General features: G+C 35.5%; 2 protein-coding genes across 5 annotated transcripts; both read right to left on the reverse strand.

Annotated features, from left to right (window-relative positions):
* Positions 1-2,897: 2,897 nt before the first annotated feature.
* Positions 2,898-6,552, reverse strand: LOC104710112 (receptor-like kinase TMK3). The gene is made up of 2 exons (XM_087464826.1): positions 3,860-6,552; positions 2,898-3,705 (listed from the first exon to the last, which is right to left on the reverse strand). Exons 1-2 carry the CDS (start codon positions 6,159-6,161, stop codon positions 3,161-3,163), a joined length of 2,847 nt encoding a protein of 948 aa, XP_087320952.1. The 5' UTR covers positions 6,162-6,552; the 3' UTR covers positions 2,898-3,160.
* Positions 6,553-8,683: 2,131 nt separating this feature from the next.
* LOC104710113 (histidine kinase 4) lies at positions 8,684-14,199 on the reverse strand. Of its 4 annotated transcripts, none has more exons than XM_010426653.3 (11): positions 13,873-14,199; positions 12,665-13,203; positions 12,207-12,443; positions 11,949-12,118; positions 11,593-11,811; positions 11,273-11,511; positions 10,940-11,169; positions 10,763-10,861; positions 9,969-10,678; positions 9,338-9,847; positions 8,684-9,235 (listed from the first exon to the last, which is right to left on the reverse strand). In XM_010426653.3, exons 1-11 carry the CDS (start codon positions 13,904-13,906, stop codon positions 8,995-8,997), a joined length of 3,228 nt encoding a protein of 1,075 aa, XP_010424955.1. In that variant the 5' UTR covers positions 13,907-14,199; the 3' UTR covers positions 8,684-8,994. The 4 variants fall into 4 exon arrangements, with proteins under 4 accessions (XP_010424955.1, XP_010424956.1, XP_010424958.1 ...); XM_010426654.3 differs by having other exon boundaries at positions 12,665-13,208; positions 13,873-14,195; XM_010426656.3 differs by lacking the exon at positions 13,873-14,199 and adding an exon at positions 13,343-13,850 and having other exon boundaries at positions 12,665-13,208.
* Positions 14,200-20,634: the final 6,435 nt, after the last annotated feature.

Here is a 20,634-nt window from a genome sequence, read left to right on the forward strand (position 1 = left end):
TTCTTTTGTTAGTTATTAAATTAATTAAAATGCAATGATATTTTTTTCATAATATACTACATCAAAACTGGATAAAGTTCTATCAAGCTTAAATAAGTATTTAAATATACCAAAAGAGACATTTCATGAAAACCTTCCAAAACTCTGACCCAAATGATTTTAGTTTTCATGAGATTTTAAATAATTTTGATGATTTTAGGGAAATTGATATGATTTATTGTAAATTTTTTTAAAATCCCACCTAAAATAATGAGATTTGGATTTCTGTATTTTTAACTTAAAAAATCTTCTCAAATCCTCAATCCAAAAAAACTATTAAAATCCATATTTACAAACTGTTTAATTTAAACTGGATTTTAAATTAAAATTTTTAATCATTAATTCAATAATAGTAAATTTTATGAGATTTTTAATAGCTAAATAATTTCATAAGTATTATTTTATTATTTTATAAATCAATATAAACTTTTCTTTTGTTAGTTATTAAATTAATTAAAATGCAATGATATTTTTCATAATATACTACATCAAAACTGGATAAAGTTCTATCAAGCTTAAATAAGTATTTAAAGATACCAGAAGAGACATTTCATGAAAACCTTCCAAAACTCTGACCCAAATGATTTTAGTTTTCATGAGATTTTAAATAATTTTGATGATTTTAGGGACATTGATATGATTTATTGTAAAATTCTTTAAAATCTCATCTAAAATAAGATTTAGATTTCTGTATTTTTAACTTAAAAAATCTTTTCAAATCCTCAATCCAAAAAAACTATTAAAATCCAAATTTACAACTGTTTTGAATAACACTGGATTTTAAATTAAATTTTTAAATCATTAATTCAAACATAATAAATTTTATGAGATTTTTTAAGATCTATAATTAAATAACATAAGATTTATAAATTTTTCAAAAATTACTTAAATTCAAATTGAATACACGCCCACAATTTGTATGAGTCTATTGGATTAGATTTGACTCTCCAACCTAAATTGACCACTCTACATGAAGTAAATATTCAAAACACACAAAATTACACAAACATCTATGTTTATTACTAATTCGAGTTAAAATAATGCAATCGGATTTTCCGTTAATTTTTATATAAACGCAATGAATTTAGAATATTGTTTGTATCAGCTTTTACCATTTAGGAGTAGAGGAAATTGATTTTATTAATAGTTAAAAAGTTTGAATACATTAAAATATTAAACAGAAAACTAAAAGTTTTTTTTTTTTTTTATCAAACAGTTGTTATCATTCCATTAATATAGAAGGTAACAAACAAAGCAGAGAATGTTTTCAAGGTACAACATAAGAGGGTCTTGCCCAAAGCATAAAACAGTAAAAGAGATACAAGTAGATAGAAACAATCGATGGTAGGAGCTTGAGAGCTATGAACCACATGCTGGGGAGCAAACTGGAACCTGTGAAGTCAAGGCAAATCGATGTTGACTCCATCAGCAGGTCAGTGGAGGCGTAGGTGGCCATTGTCTTGGATCGAAGACTATGTGGCGATGAAGATAGCAAAGCTGGGTGCCTCACGGGAGTGAGGGGAACTACTCTGGGTAGAGCTTTGACAAACGGTTGAGCAAGGATAGAGCTCTGGAAGCTGATCACTACAAAGGTAGTTACGGTTCCATGGTTGGGTGAAGAGAGCTTAAAGAGATTGTGGTAATCACTACTACTTTGAGTAGAGGCCATAATGCCACTAGTCTTCAAGTTTACATAAGAGGGCTTCATAAAGTAGATAACTTGCGGTTTGGAGGTCTTTGTAATCAGGCGAGGTGAAGGTAGGAGACTGGTTAAGCATCGGTAACCCCAATTCTGTATAGGTGGGATCATAATGCCAAGCTTCACCAAGATTTCTCCATCGAAGAAAACATCCCTAGGAGATCCGACAAACACGGTTTTCAAAGGACTCTTATACCATTCTAATAATATCGGTGGCTTAAGGATCATAAGCAGTCTTCAAACTAATGATACCACTAAGCAAACCAAACGTTGACTAGGGTGGGAGAGAGTGGAATTTAGGTCAAACCAGGATTCACACTGAACTCGACACAAGATGTTCTCAAGCAAAGTAGAAGATACCAATATTCTGCTATCGAGGAAACCTCGTCTTGACCAAGCAGAAGACAACAATACTATCCAAATTGACTTTGATATAAGGCAGTTATAATCGGGTCTGAGTAACTTCTAGTGTAGGGATGAATCATAGTCTAAATAAGATAGACTATCTACTAGGGTTCTGTCATAAGAATGGGGATCAAACCTGGGCCAAAGGGGTATCAAGGTTGGGACAGAGCAAGCTGGGGTTATGGTTTTCTTCGTCAAGATCTTCAATGGCTCCGGCGTCAACACAGAGCTCCCGTCCAGCTGCAACCAAGCAAAGCACTTGGAGAGAGGATATGAATCCGAGGAGCGGAGAGATGTATAGGTTGACTGTGGAGAGGACCAGATCGAGAGATAGACGCCATTGATACCGGGTCTATCGTGGGGTTGAGGGTTAAACTCAAGCGGCTGGAGACTCATGAGAGCAGCCTCGCCGAGAGAGGGAGACGGAAGTGGAGGCGAGAGGTTAAGGAGATGAAGCTAATGCATTAGCGGATTTGAGATCTGGGCTCTCAGGGAGCCTTCGGTGGAACTAAGAGCGTACACGAACGAGGTTTGCAGACAGAGGAGAGAACAGAGATGGCAAAACCAGAGCCCAGCGACGCCGATCGGCCTCGGCACCGCCGGGAGATAAGACCTCGGTGGTTGTGCCAGAGAGAGTTCGGTTAGGGCGAACTTGGTGGTGTGAAACTAGAAGTACTAGGATCGATTTTTCAGCTACAATTTGGTTAAATATTGAAACGTTTGAACAAAAAAAAAACGTGTAAGACGCTCAAAAGATAGAAAGAAAGAGCTTCATATGTAAGAGACCTCTCAAAGATCGTTATCTTTGCATAAACACTACAAAGTAGATAGATAGATAGATAAATACACTAACCAAAAGCTTGCAGTAAATAAAAACGAAGTCATAAGTAAATGCTTCAGAGAAAATAAAAGAAGACAAAAAAAAGAGAGAGAGAGAGAGATTTATCACACAATGCTTCTTCTACTAAAACGTTTTTAACAGTTCCAAGGTAATCAGAAAACGCAATCTTGACTTCTTCAACGTCCATCCACAGAAGTGAACGAATCAGCAAATCCAGATGGACGAGTTGGGATACTTGTCTGCGTATTGTCTTTGCTTCCATAAACCGAAGAGGAAGATCCCGAGTCATCCGCAGTCTGGCTAAGTCCTTCGAAGGCTTGCCATTTCTTGAGCACCTGTGGAAGTGGCATATCGTAGTCTATCCCATAGACGTCATCGGGGTCAGTCTCAGTGGGTTTCCATTGGACGGTGAGTGAAGAAAGAACGTTGACAATGTGAGCCATGTCTGGTCTTTGGTAAGGCTCACGGGCACAGCAATGACCAGCAAGCTCCCAGACTTTTTCAATACTGGCTACAGTTTCGTCATCTAGGCTGATGTTTGGATCGATTGCGTTTTTGAAGGCATTTTCGTCCTTGCTGGCTGCTACCCGACGGAACCATGTGACTAGATGGACGCTGTCTTCCGGTTGTGTCTCGTCTAGGGCTTTACGACCAGTGATTAGCTCCATAAGTATGACCCCAAGGCTGAAAATGTCTACTTTAGTTGTCACTCTTCCCGTCACTGCCAAAACCAGAGTATAGAGCAGTTACAAAACGATCAAAGGATGAAACTTTAACACTTGGGTAAATACAAAACGATCAAATCATGAAACTTTAACACTCGGCCTAAGTATGAAACTGTAACATATTTGGGTAAGTTCAAAGAGATTGCAAACCTGCGTATTCTGGGGCAAGATATCCGAAAGTCCCAGCGACACGAGTCTCAATGGAGTATTTGCCATCAGGAGCTAAACGTACTAACCCAAAGTCAGAGACTTTAGCGCGCATATCATCACCAAGAAGGATGTTTGATGGCTTTAGATCCCTATGGATGAAGCTCTGATGCGCAAGTGTGTGCAGATACTCAACACCTCGAGCTACATCCAAAGCAATCGCCAACCGTCTAGTCCAGTCTAGAGGTTTTAGCCCTCGCTCTTTCCATTGAAACAAATGCTCACTCAGTGTCCCCTGCGGCATGTATTCATAGACAAGAAGCCTCTCATTCCCATCAAGGCAGTACCCGAGAAGCGCAACGAGATGACGATGACGCATTTTAGTCAGAACAGTGATCTCAGATTTAAACTCAGCAAGTCCCTTGTCACTCACAACCGAAGACTCCATTCTCTTCACAGCTATTTTTGTTCCATCGTGAAGTTCACCTTTGTAAACTGTCCCAAAACCACCTCTCCCAAGAATATTCTCTTCGCTGAAGTTATTCGTCACATTCCTCAAAACCTGAATCGATATAACCAAGTTCCCAGCTTCCACAACGTGAATATCACTCCCCCCACTTCCGCTGTGACTGTAGCTATCACTTCCTCCGCCGCTGTTAAGACTAGAAGCTGCAACAGTGAGTTTAATGTCATCGTTGTCACCCGAATGATGCGGATGAATCACCATGTTGCTAGATGGACTCTGAACTCTAGCAGGTCGCTTCCTTTTCTTCGCGTACAGACACACGCCGAGCCCAACCAGACACAATGCACCAACAACTCCACCGACCACAGGAACAATAATTTTGACATTGCTTGATTTCTTAGAAGTTTCACTGCCACCACTTCCTCCTGAAGGTTTATTACCTCCTGGTGAAGCTCCAGGAGTACCACTCGGTCTGCTAGGTCCATCCTTCCCGATGTTAGCATTCCCTGTAATCACCACATTCACAGTCTCCCTAAACTTTGGCGGTGTTCCAAAGATATCGTTGTTAGACACATCAAGTGTCCTAAGCTTAGGCAACGTTGTAAGCTCAGCCGGTATAGGCCCGGAGAGATCATTATCAGAAAGATTGATGGTCTCCAATGAAGTAAGATTGGCTAAACTCGGGGAAATTGTACCAGAGAGTCCCTGTTTCCTCAGATTAACCACCGTAATGTTACTTCCAGAACAAGTAATCCCAACCCAATTAACACACGGATCGTTTCCTTTCCAACTGTCAGCAAGCTTCACTGGATATCCAAATGATTCGGCTACAGAGAGCAAAATATCGACACGAGTATCACACGGACCACCAGGTGCATCAGTACAAAAACTATTCGTCTTCTTAAATATATCAACACCAACGGATTTACCAAATAACGGAGTAGGTCCTTGAAAATGGTTATTGGTTAGATTCACAGTAGCAAGCGTATTCATACGAATCAAAGACTGAGGGACAAGACCAGTAAGCTGATTCTCTCTAACATTAAACGAACGGAGAGATAGTAAACCAGAGAGATCAGGAATTGGACCTGAGAAGTCATTTCCTTGAAGAGAAACCTCAACGAGCGAAGTCATGTTACTCAATACCGAGATGGATCCGTTAAGCTTCGAATCACTCATTTGACCGTTCAAGAACAGAGTCTGAAGCGAAGTACCAGCAAAACTCTGAGGTAAGCCTCCCTGTAAACGGTTCTGAGACAATTTAAGATTCTTCAAGCTTGGAAGTGAGACAGAACCGAATAAATCTGGGATCTCCCCAAAAATGCTGCAATTGGAGAGTGTAAGATTCTGGAGAGAGGTAGCTTCTTTGATGGTATCCGGAATTTGCCAAGGTGATAAAGGATTGTTCTCGAGATACACTTCCTGAAGAGAGTTCATACCAGCGAAGAGGTTCTTAGGAACGGAAGTGAAGAGATTGTCGTGTAGGTTAAGCGTCTGTAAACGAGAGAGACCGGAGAGATCAGGAATGGGACCAGAGATTCGATTGAGGAAGAGCTCGAGAATAACCAATTCAGAGAGGTTTTGAAGATCAGGAGGAAGAGTACCAAGGATGCCTTTTTGTTTAAGCTGAATCTTAGTGACACGGTTACTCCCATCGCATTCAACAGAAACCCATTTACAAGGGTTAGGGTTAGACCAATCGACGTCTGATGTGAGATTCAGACTCGATTTGAGTGCTTTCATAGTCGAATCATCGACACCGTTCTGAGAAACTGAGAAATTGAGAAAACCCAGTAAAGATATGAAGAAACAGAGGATACCCAGATGAGAAGTCATCATCTTTTCAGTGAGAAAAAAAAATCAAAACTTGAGCTTAAAGCAGCCGCCTTTAAGAATTTTGATCTAGGGTTTTAAGGAGGCATTGAAGAAGAAGAAGAAGAAGAAGAAGAAGAAGAAGAAAAGGTTTTTTTTTTTTTTTTGGTAACAGAGGAGAAAGGGAAAGACAAAATTAAGACGATGGAATCGGCGGAGATCGAGGAAGATAGAAGAGAATACAGAAAAAAAAATGTAAAGTAAGTTAATGAAGAAGAAGAAAGGATCATAAAAGCATGACCTTTTGTTTTTGCTCATTCAAAAAGTAAATACAAAATATTTATTCTTCTTCTTAAGAAAAAAAAAAAAAAAAAAAAAAAAAAAGGAATGAACCATATTTATTAAAAATGCAAAATTTAAGTTTTGCCCTTTCTCTTGAGTGTTGTGTGTGTGAGAGAGAGAGTAGTATACAGCTGGCAACACGGCATAATTAAGTGGTAAAAGACTATTAGTAAAAAAAAAAAAATCAAAGAAAATGAGATTATCTACTATGTTTATAAATTATAATTATAACTTTACATACACGGCTAAGAAAATGAGATTATCTACTATGTTTATAATTTTAACAGCGTTAAGATCTGACAATATTATGCAAAATTCTATTTTAGGTAAATATATTAACAATTGATTGTGTCAAAAATCAAAATTGGTAAGAAAATTAAAAAACAATCTACTGAAGATAAAGAAAAGGATATGGTGTTTGATTTTTTTTTCTTTTTCTTACATGTATAATTGAGTCGATTTCGGCATTAATCGGCTAACTACTAATAATATCGATTTGTCTTTCCAAAAAAAAAAAAAACAATTAATTTTTGTAATAGATCTTGGATTTTTCTTCACATTATTTCCATTTACTTCTATAAAAGAAATGTATATTATTCCTTTCTTATGAAAATTGTGTGACATACACATACTCCTAGCTCCTACTACTCTTCCAAATGCGTGAAACTTATCTGTATTTACATAAAAATTGCATTTAATACGGTGACGGTGGTGGTGAGGTAATCTAAATTATTTAGTGGTCATCGTAACGTGCTAATGACAGTTTTAAGATATAGATACAGCGTTTTCATTTTTAATTAGTGTTTTTGACTACTCATGAGAGTCACGACTTCGTGATTATAAATAAAGAAAATTTAGATAATTAAAAAGAGTGATTTATGCATGGTCTTTACTCTTGTAATTTGACCAACAACAACAAGATAAATGCGAATTTGCAGTCCCGACAAAAAAAGTTTTTAACTGTTAGAGACAGACGCCGTGAAATCCGGAGCCTATTATTAGCCACACATTATCTACGATTCGGCTGATTTTTTAACGGTCGTTCTGACGCCGTATTCTTTTTTTTTTCTTTCTTTTTTTTGTCTTTTAACGCCGTTTACTTTTTTCATTATTAATGTTCGTTAGGTTCGGAGTTAGTATTAATTTATTTACTTTACTTACCAGTTTTCACACTAATCTAGAACTGTTCTTTTCTTATGGTATTGAATGTCTGTTTCGTATTCACTAATTATATATTTTTAAAAATATGAATCTAGTACGACATTTATAAAATACTAGATGAAAGTAGCTAAAGACGAGTGCGTATTATATGTGTACATACGCACCAACCATAATTTAAACTGGCACGAAATGTAGGTCGAACACTTGTATTGTATAAGGTATCAACAAACAAGATATTACGTGACAACAACAACTAGTCCACTCTCCCACATTGTGTTCGCTGCTGCTGCGGTCACACATCAACCACATTTATTTCTTCACTTCTTTTTTTCTCATTTCAATTCAATCATCTGAAATTCTCAATAAATATGTATAATCAGATATTTTTTGATTCGTACTTGGACAAGTCCTACTACGTCTTCACATCCTTATCGCACAATTGATTATAGACGATTAGTCTTTTATCAACAACAACAACAACAAAAAACAGACTAATGTGGATGTGTAATGGGTGGATCCCCACATGCTTGTCCAAATCACTTGATGCGCTCTCATGGGTACAATCTAGATTCTTCCAAATTTTCCGGTTAGATTCAATCGACATTTCCGGTTTATCCCCTTTAGATGTGTTGAAGACGTGAAGTTGGTCGTTGATTGTCTTTGGTTATCTCACTCGGTTTAGTAAGATCGGAGTACCAAGAAGTTGATTAAAACGCAGTCTGTTTCTTCGGTTTGGAATCTCAAGTCAACTGAGAGCTAATGAAGTGGCAGTCGCAATCTCTTAAAGCCGGTTAAAGGTGCCATGCGATAGCGGCTACGTCAGTTACAAGTGGGAGTGAGTATATAAGCAATGAGATTCAGGTTCTTATCAAGAGAGTGATTTGTTTCGATTTCTTGCTTAACCTCTTTCTATGTTCGTCGTTCCATCGGGATTGTGTGAGGTTTCTTGAGTGCAACTTGGTTGTTAAAGGACCTCAAAGGTGAATCGAAATCTTCTAGTCTCAGGTTACTCTACAAGATGTTATAAAGAAATAAAGAGATTATTAGAAAACTACACGAAACTGATGTTTAAACAACTAACCAAATCTGATACAGTACAGACCCATTCCTGTGGAATTAATACTTAGGCTAAGATGAACACTGAACCGTCGAAAGTTGTCATTAAACAACATACATACTGGCCATACCAAGCTACATTACTTAGAAAAAGAAGAAAAAAAACCTTACAAAATCTCTGGACTGTGAACCTATATTTACAGCAACCAAAATGCATATATAATCCCAATGAATCAGCAGAATCAGTCCATTCTCCGGCTCCAGAGAGACAAACAAAAAAAAGACTCGCCGGAAGATTGGATTATGAAGAAGAAGAAGAATCTGAGATTGGATTAGGTTTGAATGATTTGGCAACGGATTTATAAAGATTCTCTTCTTCAAAAGGTTTTGAGACGTAACCATCCATTCCACTCTTCAAACATTCTTCATAGGTTGCATGAATCACATCCGCGGTCATCGCCAGAATAGGTAAATGCCATTCGAGCTTCGTCTTCTCTTTTGCTTCCTGCTCCATCATCCTTATCTGCCGAGTCGCTTCAAATCTGATAACCAAAAAGACAAAAAAAGAAAACAACAAAATCCAAATCAAACTATAGTAACGTTATGTTTAGGCGGCAAACTAAATTCGGTTAATAGTTAGTTACCCGTCCATCTGTGGCATCTGAATATCCATGAAGCAAGCATCAAAACTGTGTGGAATCTGAAGCAAACCCAAAGCAACTTGACCACTCTCTGCACAAACCACCTCAGCTCCAAATTTCTTGAGAGCTCCTGCAGCTACTCTCCGGTTTACAATATTATCATCAACCACAAGAATCTTTTTCCCGGTAAGCAAGCTTTTGAGTGTTGCCGGAGATGATCCCTCAGGATGTTGTTGTCTCGTCTTTCTCAGCTCAAGAACTTGTTGCAGACACGCGCCGATCATGCTTGCTCTTAATGGTTTCATTATTACCGTATCTGCAAACCCTGCTGATTTAGCTCTGTCGAATTCTGAATTTGTAATGTTTGTTGCGAATAGAGCTAGTTTTGGTGACTTGTGTTGAACGTTTCCATTACTTCTTGAGTTCAATACACGCATCTCTGAGTCTATATCTTCAGTTGAAATCCATGAATCTTTCTCTACTAAGATCATATCCAGCTGCGGTTTTGTTGTTCTGTGAAAGGCAAAAAAAGAGTTATTCAAGTAGTTGGCATATATATAAACTGATATGTTACCAATTTTGTAACCCTCCAAATCAATTTAACCAAATATAAAATAAGCTTTCAATGTTTTACCCGGATGGGAGAGGAGAACCGTTTCTTCCAAAAGCAGCAGCAGCAACAACAGCAGTTTTGAGACTTGTCACGACATCGACATTGATTCCAAGTCTTTTCATATGGTATTTAGTCACGGCAGCTCTAACGGGCTTAGCATCAACAACTAAAGCTCTCATTCCTTTAAAAGTAGAAGGCAAGTGCTCAACGTTAGGTTTCTTCAAATGGTTAACCGCACTGCATTTATCGCATTTCTCTAACACAGCCGTGAACCAGAACGTGCTTCCAATGTGAGGTCGGCTTATGAAACTTATCTGACCGCGCATAAGTTCAACAAGGCACTTGCTTATACTCAAACCAATCCCAGTACCTCCATAATTTCTTGAAGTTGAACTATCCGCTTGCATAAACGGCATAAAAACACGGCCTTGCGCAGCTAAAGGGATTCCAATACCTGTGTCTTCAATCGAAACCATAAGCCTAACATTGCTGGAAATGTCAAAGTCTGATAACAACTGCTCCTCAGAGACCAAATGCTTGAATGAATCCCAGCTATTCCGACCATCAGCAGCTTCGTAACCGCTCAATGTGTTGTAACTTGACGGTTTAGAGGCAACGATCATTTCTTCTGAAACTCCTCCTCCATTCAATATTGCAGTTTTTGGTTCAGCTTCATCTTTTAATTGTTCCGCAAGATGGACTTTAACAAAGATATGTCCTTTCTCTGTGAACTGTCAATAAGAAGACAACATCTTGATCAAACAAGAATCCAATATCGATGAGAAACGAAAACACTTTATGATAAAAGAACTAACTTTAACCGAGTTTCCAACAAGGTTTATGATTATCTGTCTGAACCTCCCTGAATCTCCTTTGACTATCTCTGGTACTTTGTCCGAAACGAATACCGCAAGCTGCCAAATTTGAAATCAAGAAATCAGCAGCAACAACTCCAAAAGGATGTATCTTTTTTCCATGGATTGAAAACTCACCTCAATGCCTTTGTTCCGTGACTCCTCAGAGAACAGAGAAAGGACATCATCTAGTATTGAACGGATATCGAAAGGTACAGATTCTAGTTCCAGCTTTCCAGCTTCAATCTTGGCACGATCAAGAACTTCATTTATCAACGCAATCAATGCTTTGCCACATACTTGAGCGGTTTGAGCGTAGTCTCTCTGTGTTGAGCTAAGTTCTGTATCTAGCAGCATAGCAAGCATTCCTGCAGAAAGAAAAAAAAAAGACAAAAACCAAAATCTGTGAGTCAGTTTGAGAAACTAAAGATGAAAGGCAACAGTACTGAAACTTGTTTGACGATATGGTACCAAGAATGCCATTCATTGGTGTCCTGATTTCGTGAGACACGGTGGCAAGAAACTGCGATTTAGCGACATCAGCAGCTTCTGCTCGGACTTTAAGCTCTTGCATTTCATGGAAATCGTCTTCGACTTTTACTATGTGCATAGCTGCACCATACAGTATATAACCAACCAAGAAACCAATCGCAAAGAACAATGGCACAGTTGTGAGGACATTCAATGGTATTGGTGCCTTTTGGTGGTACCTGCACTCGAAATTGTTAAAACAAGACATCAGGTTTTATATATTAGGAAATGTTTTAGTTTAAAGATCTTATGTTTGGTACCTGCATATCATCTTATGTTTCCTGAAGGGGTCTCCGAAATCAAGCTTGCTCTCATGGGACAGAGATGTGTCACCTTCTTCATCTTGATTGCCGTACATGACAAGTGGATCTGATGCATTGGTGATATCATACACATGCACAACTATTGCTTGGTTACCAGCAAGCTGACCAAGTAAATTCTCGACTAGAGACTCCACATCAAACGCACCACCAAGGTACCTGCATTTCAAACTCAAGCATCAATCTTCACATGATCACACACATAAACTAATCTTGAAACCTCTAAATTTCTTTTTACTTGATCACAGGCAAAACCAATCTTTCAATCTCAAAAAATTTGCTTCTTATAACTTTACCCTGCAGTGGCTGCAATACGCTCTTGGACAGTTGGGTTTTCAGGAAGAGAAGACTTGTAGACAGGGAATGTCAACACAACTCCAAGATGGTGAGTTTCCAGCAACCTAAAAGGGCTAGTCAAGACAGCTTTGCCGGTTTCTCTAGCTCGCAAAATGTTCTCACGATCCTCCTGCATATCAAAAGCTAAATTTAAGAAGCTGCATGTAGGTAGATACAGAACTAAAACATCAAAACCAGAAAAATGTTTATATTATTACCTCGCCTGACATCATATCGAGTGACTCAAGGTAAGAGACACTATCTTGAGAGAATATGACAGGAGCATACTCGTCCCTAACCGGTGAAGGCTCTCCTCTGTCCATTGTCTTTATAACCCAATCGTGCTGCCTCTCAAACATCTCCCTCTCAGAATTCTCAACTTTCTCAGCGTAAGCCACTCCACTTAGCAACGGTCTCTCAAACGCTGTTCTTGCTGTATATTCCGCAAATGTCTCCTGCAAAATTTCACCACAAAACCACAGAGCAAAGATTAATAAATTTCCGTATCCTCTGACAATCAAAACAAAGAAACAAACTTTACCTTCATTTACTCAACAGCAAAACTTAAATGAGTAAATTCAAAGACAAAAAAAAGTCAACTTTGCATTAATGAATCTACCAACTCCAAAAAGTTTCCCCAAAGCTTTTGAGCTTTTTAATGAACTCACACACTAACCTGATCAATTGCAGATGGATTCTTGTGGTAATGAAAAGTGGAGACAAGAATAGCCAAAGCATGAACATGATTAACACTAACACTAAACTGATCCTGCAACATTCTAGCTCTTTGATCACACATGCCAACCAAAACCTCTTCTCTTCTAATCTTGTTAGCATCATCCATCCACTGATAAATCCCTTTGCTAATAAACCCAACAATGATGATCCACAGAATCAAAGCTTTAGGTAGCAATGCTCGATGCTCTTGTATGAAAGTTGACCCCTTTTTGTTACCCATTTGATCGTTATTACTACTATTCATCTTCACCGCCACTGAGTGCTGCTGCTGCTGCATCTTGGCAAAACCCATCAACCCAGAACGCCAAAAATCGATTTTTCTCGGCTTGTCAGTCGAATTCAGAGCACCACCCAGTTGATAAAAATCGTTGCTTTTCAATTTCTCCGGTGCTTGAGAATCAGAAACTTCAATCCTTGGTGGCTCTTCTTCTTCTGGGTTTTCTAATTCTTGATGATTGTTGAGTGCCCAGTTCATATCTGAGCTACAACAACAACAACAGAGAAAAAAAAAACGTCTTAGCCAACAACAACAAAAAAAGTTAGAGCCTTTTTGTTGCATTCATTCATATACTACTAAAAAGCATGCGTAGTGTTTGTTTATGATTAAGAATTTTACCATAAACATTGTTTTGCGTGATTCTTTTCAATAGATTACTATATAAAAACAAAAACCCTAGAAACCTGTACACGAAAAAGGACAGTTTTTTTTGCAAATTCAAGAACAAAAGAGAGAAAAAAAAAAAAATCAAAGCTTTCTCAAACGCATGGCTCTCAAAAGAAGCAAACTTTGCTCAGTTTCCGAAGGTTTCTTTCTTTCTTACAGAGAAGAATTGAATTAAAAAAATGTTTTGTCACTAATTATTGTCAGAGAAATTAATAATACTAAAACAAAACACTAATCATAAGCTCTTTACAGGCGTGAATGTTATTATTGTTGTTTCTTCTCGGAACAAAGAACACAGCTATGTTCACTGTCTCAAATCCAACAACTTTAAAATAACAATTGAAGCTTTGACCAAAGAACACAGAGAACACACAAACACCAGAAGAACAAACAACGAAGCACACAACAACAACTGAAAAAAAAAAAAAAACCGAAACTTTCGTTAAACGCACATGGAGAGAAAAAATAATAATTTTCATTACCTGTAATGAGTTGGGAAAGGATTGAACATTGCATTATTATAACCTTAAATCTCTTCTTCTCATCACTTTTTAGGAAACAAATTCAATTGTATTCAGTTTTTTTTTTCTTTCTTCAAGCTCTTTCTTCTTTCCTCTTCTGTGTGTTTTTGTTTATATTTTCTTCTTTATGTAAAATGTATAATGAGATTTTATTGCTTTTAAAAGTAAGTAAGTAAAAAATAAAATAGAAGAAAAATGAAATCGAATTTTTTAGATTTTCCCCAGATACGTTTCGCTCTCTCTGTCTATATCAGTTTTTTTGCTCTCTGATGAGCTTCCTTTTCAATTTTATTTATTTATATATACATTTTATATATATGTCTCTGTAGCTCTTTTTTTTTTATCTTTCTCTTTCTAACTTGAGTCCAACTTTGAAGAAGAAAAAGTTTTGGACTTTTTCTTAATGGCTCATGATATGATCCATCCAACAAAAAGTTACTATTTTAGCACAAATTTCCTCAATTAAATTGACCTCAATTTTTTTTTGTCTGTAATAAAGATGATTAAAGATTACCAGACTTTATTATCTCTACCAAAATTTAACGTGTTTAAGGGAGTATATTCAACTTGACATTTTAAGTGATTTGTGTAAAATTTACAAATCATATGTTATTCAATCATAGATTTTATAAAATCTATTAAAATCCTCTGTTATTGAACTGATGATTTAAAAATTTACTTTAAAATCCACTGTTATTGAGCTGATGATTTAAAAATTTATTTTAAAATCTACTGTTATTCAAAATAGATTGTGGATTTGGATTTTAATGATCTTTAGGGAGTATAGAATATTTGAGAGGATTTGTTTAGTTAAAAATACAGAAATCCAAATCTCATAGTTTTAGGTGAGATTTAAAATTTTTTTACAATAAATCATATCAACTTCCCTAAAATCATCAAAATCATTTAAAATCTCATAAAAACTCAAATCATTTGAAATATTAGATTGAATACACCCCTCTAAATTTATTAAACTTAAGTGGAGTATATTTTTGCAAAACTATTATTAGTAGTATCTATTTCTTCACCTTCTCATAAATAGAGAAGTTTTATAAAATTTTAGAAATAAAACGTTTCCATGTTTTAGAAAGAAAAAAGGATAAAAATAGGAATAGGGTGAGTGAGAGAGAGAGAGAGAGGGAGAGACTTTGTACGAAGGTCGCTATCGCATATCTTGGCCGATAATGACATCGCGACAAAGCGCAGATCTGGCCCCATTAAGGCATTTTAGTAGCCTCGTTTTTTTACGAAATTGCCCCCCCCCCCCCTGACTTTACTATGTAATATGGGCCTGACCCATAAAGCCCATGATATGTCACACGTGTAAAAAACTTGAGACTACTAGTTGCATATTTTGCATGAGTTTTGGTTGGTGCATGATGATGGATTATAGAATTCTTTTAAAACTGTGTGAATGAGTTTCTAATGTGTTATTTCCTTCCTTGGGTACCAGATTCAACTGTTGACTATTGCTAAAACAATATTTATAGGTTTGTTTTGTAGCCGCAGCATTTTTTGCAACTTTTTCATGGACAAACATCTTGTTAAAACCTTACAAAGAAAATACAAATGTGTTATTAGTCAATGCATTGAAAATTTTGTTTTGAATATTGAGAAATGTGTCGATGGACATACTTTTGTATGATATGGAATCTGACCAATCTCATTTTTAGTTTCACCTTGCATGAAACGTATTCTTCATAATTACTCTCTAATTTTATCCTTTTATTTTAAAAGTTCTCCGCCTAAATAGTTATTTTTTTTCCGCAACTTGTTTTGGATTTATGTTAATGCTGACTTGATGAAGAATGTGACCCTTTATTATGGTGTTGGCGACAATATTGCTACTCATGTATGTCTCTAGCGCAAATTAGACCACAAAGTAAATGACCGTATATATATGATACTGGAGAAAAATCAACATATTTTGGAGAAAACGACATCTTTTTCACTGGATTTGTCAATACGTTTTGGTTGTAGCGAACTCTGCGATTTTTGGAAACACGTATACATCGATATCGTTGTTGGTTCTCTAACCACGTGTGGCACATGTTTCTGCATATTTATTGACTTGTATGATCATGATCTTTTAGAAGACAAATTTATTCTTTTTAGACTTGGCAAAGTTAAACAAACTAATCCTAAATGTGCTCCAATATCTTGAACGTTACTCGGGCTCGAGACTAAGTGCGAAACGCGTTTTTTTATTAATCTAGCATTTAGCATATGAGCATAAACCAATCATTCCTATGCACTGACTAATTAATTAAAAAACCTTGAACTAAAGTGTGATAAAGATTAAATGAAATTCAAGATAATGCGGAGTTTTTGATAAAGTTATAATTTTCCGGCGTTCGATTCATATAAAGCATCTATGTTCATGTAGGACACACGATTTTTTTCGACGAGTTTTGCTAATTTTAATCCTTTATTCTCAAAGATGTAAAAAGTAGAATATGTGGGATTTTAGTAGTACACAAAGAGGGGGTAAAAAAGGTGGGTACATAAAGGAAGTGGTGCTAACAAAATGTGTGTGTGTCGGCCATGTGAGATTCATGTTAACTTTATATCATTAAAATCATTTAGTGGCTACAAAATATCCTCTTTTAATTATAGTATTTTATAAGATTTTGTAACATATTTTATTTTTTCTAGTGTTTGTATTTACTCTCTAATTATGTTTTTGGTAATCACATGCTCGACAATCACCTCATTAAACCAATTAACTAATAGTATACATAATAATACAAAAACCGACCCACATTATTTTATAAATTAATTTGGTTATATTTATTTCTTTAGTTAATTATAATCTATTTTGTACTAGTAAATGTTAATAACTTATTAGAAAATTCACACAAACGTGTTCGCTATTATGAGTCAAAAAAGCAAGACTAGTGTATTCGTCCTTTTTTTTCCAAAGGTTATATAAACAATCACGATTTAATAATTACTATCTCAATCAATCGTAATTCAAAAGTCGAATAGAATATTCTATAGAGATAAGATCAACTACATTCATTAAATATGATATCCTATGTTAAACGTCTACAATTATCACTCATAAATCAACATCGATCAATGATTCTTTGACCAAGAAAAAGCTATTGTACGTAATTAGGTGAAAAAATCCAAAGATTTCACACTCAAAATGACACACAAAATATTTCATACAGTACTTGTTTTCAAGAATCAAGATTGTTCATGTACATGAATAACAAAAAACGAACGCCTGAAGTTTCCTGCCTAAATGTATACTAGGTCGTTTACTAGTGTTGGAAGACTTATTTTAGGGTTAGGAGCTAGACAAGTGTTTGAATCCCCTATAGTAGTTGACTATTGTTGACACCTTAACTGGCAATTACTAAGCTTTAACATATGTCATATCTCATGGAATCGTCTGGGATTTTGACATGAGAAATCTTCGTAATCTCATATCTATTTCTAAAAGGTTTCATTTCACATTTTATAAAACATATATGTTATCTTTTTAGCATAAGTTTTAAGTTTTGATGATTTTTAATCTTAACTCATAATACTTAATAGTGATATATGAGTCAAAAAAAATGATTTCGAGGAAGTGATATACGATCTCTCTACCTAGAAGAATTTCTTGTGTTATCATATTGTTTTGGGCCGCTACGTTTATACTTATATGATATGTAAGTTATATCCTTAAAAATAAGACTATACGTTCTAATAATTTTTGTTACAGTTTTTTGATATATAATTTATCAAAAAAAAAATAACTTTGAGAGTTGTATTTTGCTCTCTACGACTTTAATCATTGGGTGGGCTGTACATGAGATGACCTAATTGGACGGGTTGGTTCGTAACTTCGTATTAAGGACCTTATTATAAGACACGAAAATAAATTATTGAAATATTGTAAGTATGGGCTCTACTGGGCTTAATAATGATTGAGGCCCATATTCGTGCCATGTCAGTTCTAAAATAAACGGGAACATTGCATAATAGAAAAACTTAATGTGAAACAGAGAAAAAATACAAACAGCAGAACTCAACTAATGATAACACTCTAGTAGTAGTATAATTTATCACTAAGGCACTAACCAATAGCGCAGTGCCGTGCCTTATAAGTATTAAAAAGGACATTTGTCTAAGACCACAAAATAATAAAAAATTATAATATCACATACCGTTTTAGTTAGGTTATTTATTTAGCTTGAAAATATGTTTACGTTTTTTATTTCAAATATTTATGATATTTTGTTTGTTATTAATTCTTTTTATTTTATATTTCTTAATCTTTTGTTTGTATAAATAGAATATTATATAATGTATTGGATGTTTGAAAGTAAAATGAAAAACCACATGAAAGTTGAAAATGTATATTGAAATTTTATACGAAAGCATATTTTTAATGAATTAACAAAATGCTAATATGACAATAAAAAAATAGATGGTATGATATCTAATAGTCTATTTTATGTGTTATAAAAACACATACGTACAAATATCTTAAGTATGTTTTGTTCATATTTTCCATATTTTTTGTTAATATCTATTCAACATTTCAAAGAACAAAAAAATGACTAATTTGCTGCCATATATAAACAATCACACCTATAATTTATATTTATATAGAATTTAATGTAAGCTATACTTAGAGATGTCAAAATGATTAATTCAACTTATTACCTAATGTTTAAATGAGTTAGGTTAATCCATGAACTCGTTTAATTTGATGAGTGAAATGGTTAAATGAGTTGACCATCTAAGATAATAGTGACTTCATTAAAATCAGTACTTTGTGCTACATTGTGATTTTCACCAACTCTTGTAAATCCAAAACTATTAGTAAATCCAAATGTATTAGTTGCTGGGTTTTAGCTCAATCCAAAGGTATTACTTTTACCCATTAGTAAATCCAAACGATTTATCTCAATCCAAATGTATTAGTTACATGAATCTATTAGGGTAATTTTTTTTTACTCATTAAAGTTCATGGGTTGACTTGAGTTGGATTGATCCATCAAATTTTATCCATATTGACACCCCTAGCTATACTCCATGTATCTAACAATTAAATAATTTTTATATATAGATCATTTTATCATAGCCATAAAATAATAGAAATATATAAAACAGTTAAAAATATATATCATTTTCGTATTGCATGAGTAACTATCTAATATATATATTTATCATTTTTAGTTTTTTAATAATAAAGGCTATATTTTTTTTTATTCACCCTAACCCTATATGAACCTAAGCACTGCACTAGCTAGCTGCGAGTAATAATATTTTTAATTCTAAAAAATGAATACCACCAATAATTAATGTTAATTTAGAGATATTGATTTTATAGTGAGTGGTTTATACTTTATGGTGGCTTATGGTTGTCACTGTTTTTGCTACAATTCTCAAAGCAATCTTTTTAATTGTCGGATCTAACTGGTAGCACTACATAAAATTGTAAGCTGTAGCTGTAAACTGTTATAAAATAGTGCAAAGCTGTAGAAAAGAGTTGTACATAAAAGTTTTACAAAAAAACTGAGAGTTAAGTTTTTGATAAATTTTTTGTTAACATTTTTATAATTGGTAAAAGTTAAAAGCTGTACAAGGTGAATAAATGAAAAAAATTTTACTTACATATTTTGTTTTACACAAATGAATTTTAAATCTCAAATAATAATTTTACTTATAATATTTATTTAAACAGATTTATCCCACGCATAGTGATATTGAGTATAAGTTCATATGATATTTGAGTAATCATTTAATGTTTGATCATTTTTGTTTAGGAAATCATCAACTACTGTGACAGCCACACTAATTACACTAATCTTATCATCTGTAAAACGTTGTTAAGACGAATGATATACTAAATTAAAAAATCTGCCTTAATATTTTGGTCCACAGCTGTCATGAGGTTGCACATACTTTCCTAATAACATTTGCATTGTACTTTCTCAAATTTCTAAATGAAATGGAAAATGTATTAATTAAAAGAAAATGTAATGTGTTTTTCATGTAAATATTTATCACAGAAAATCTTTCGTTTCTGTCAATTGGTAGTTCGCCCTAGCCACCCTCTCTCTGGCACAACCACCGAGGCACCCTCTCCCGGCGGCGTCGAGTCCGATCGGCGTCGCTGGGTCTTTGTTTCTTCGTCTCTGTTGCTTCCTCGTTTGCTCTAGTCCGTTTGTTTCTGCTTTCATCCCCATCAGAGACCCTTTGAGATTCCAGATCTCACCTCCGACCATGCTTCAGCTTCAACCCCCTACCTCTCCTCCGCACCCGGTCTCTCTTCTCGGTGAGCATGCTTCATCGAGACCCCAATCATCCGTTACTACCTCTGAGAGCCATGATTGCCCCACTAGTCCCGGTTTCTGTCGATCTCACCGCCTCACTTTGCTGTCAACCACAACATCTTACCGCTCCTCGGATTTTAATCCCCTCACCAAGGCTTTTACTTGGTTGCAGTTGGACGGAAGCTCTGTTCTGACGCCGGAGATGATGAAGATCTTGACAATGCAACCCACATTATCGGCATCCTCTCTTTCCCTCTTGTTACCCATTTGGCCCAGGTTGTATTCTCGCTCTTTTCTTGGAACCCTGGAAGTTAGTCATCCTCAGAGAAACCATGATTTATTTCTGATCTGGAAGTCCCATAGACCCGTTTATAACTTCATACCAAGGTCAAATTGGTTAGTGTCAGTCTACACTGCTTGGTCAAGTCGAGTCGTACTCGGTAGC

Source organism: Camelina sativa, chromosome 9, assembly GCF_030686135.1.
Source record: "Camelina sativa cultivar CO46 ecotype springtype chromosome 9, ASM3068613v1".
Taxonomy (NCBI): Eukaryota; Viridiplantae; Streptophyta; class Magnoliopsida; order Brassicales; family Brassicaceae; genus Camelina; species Camelina sativa.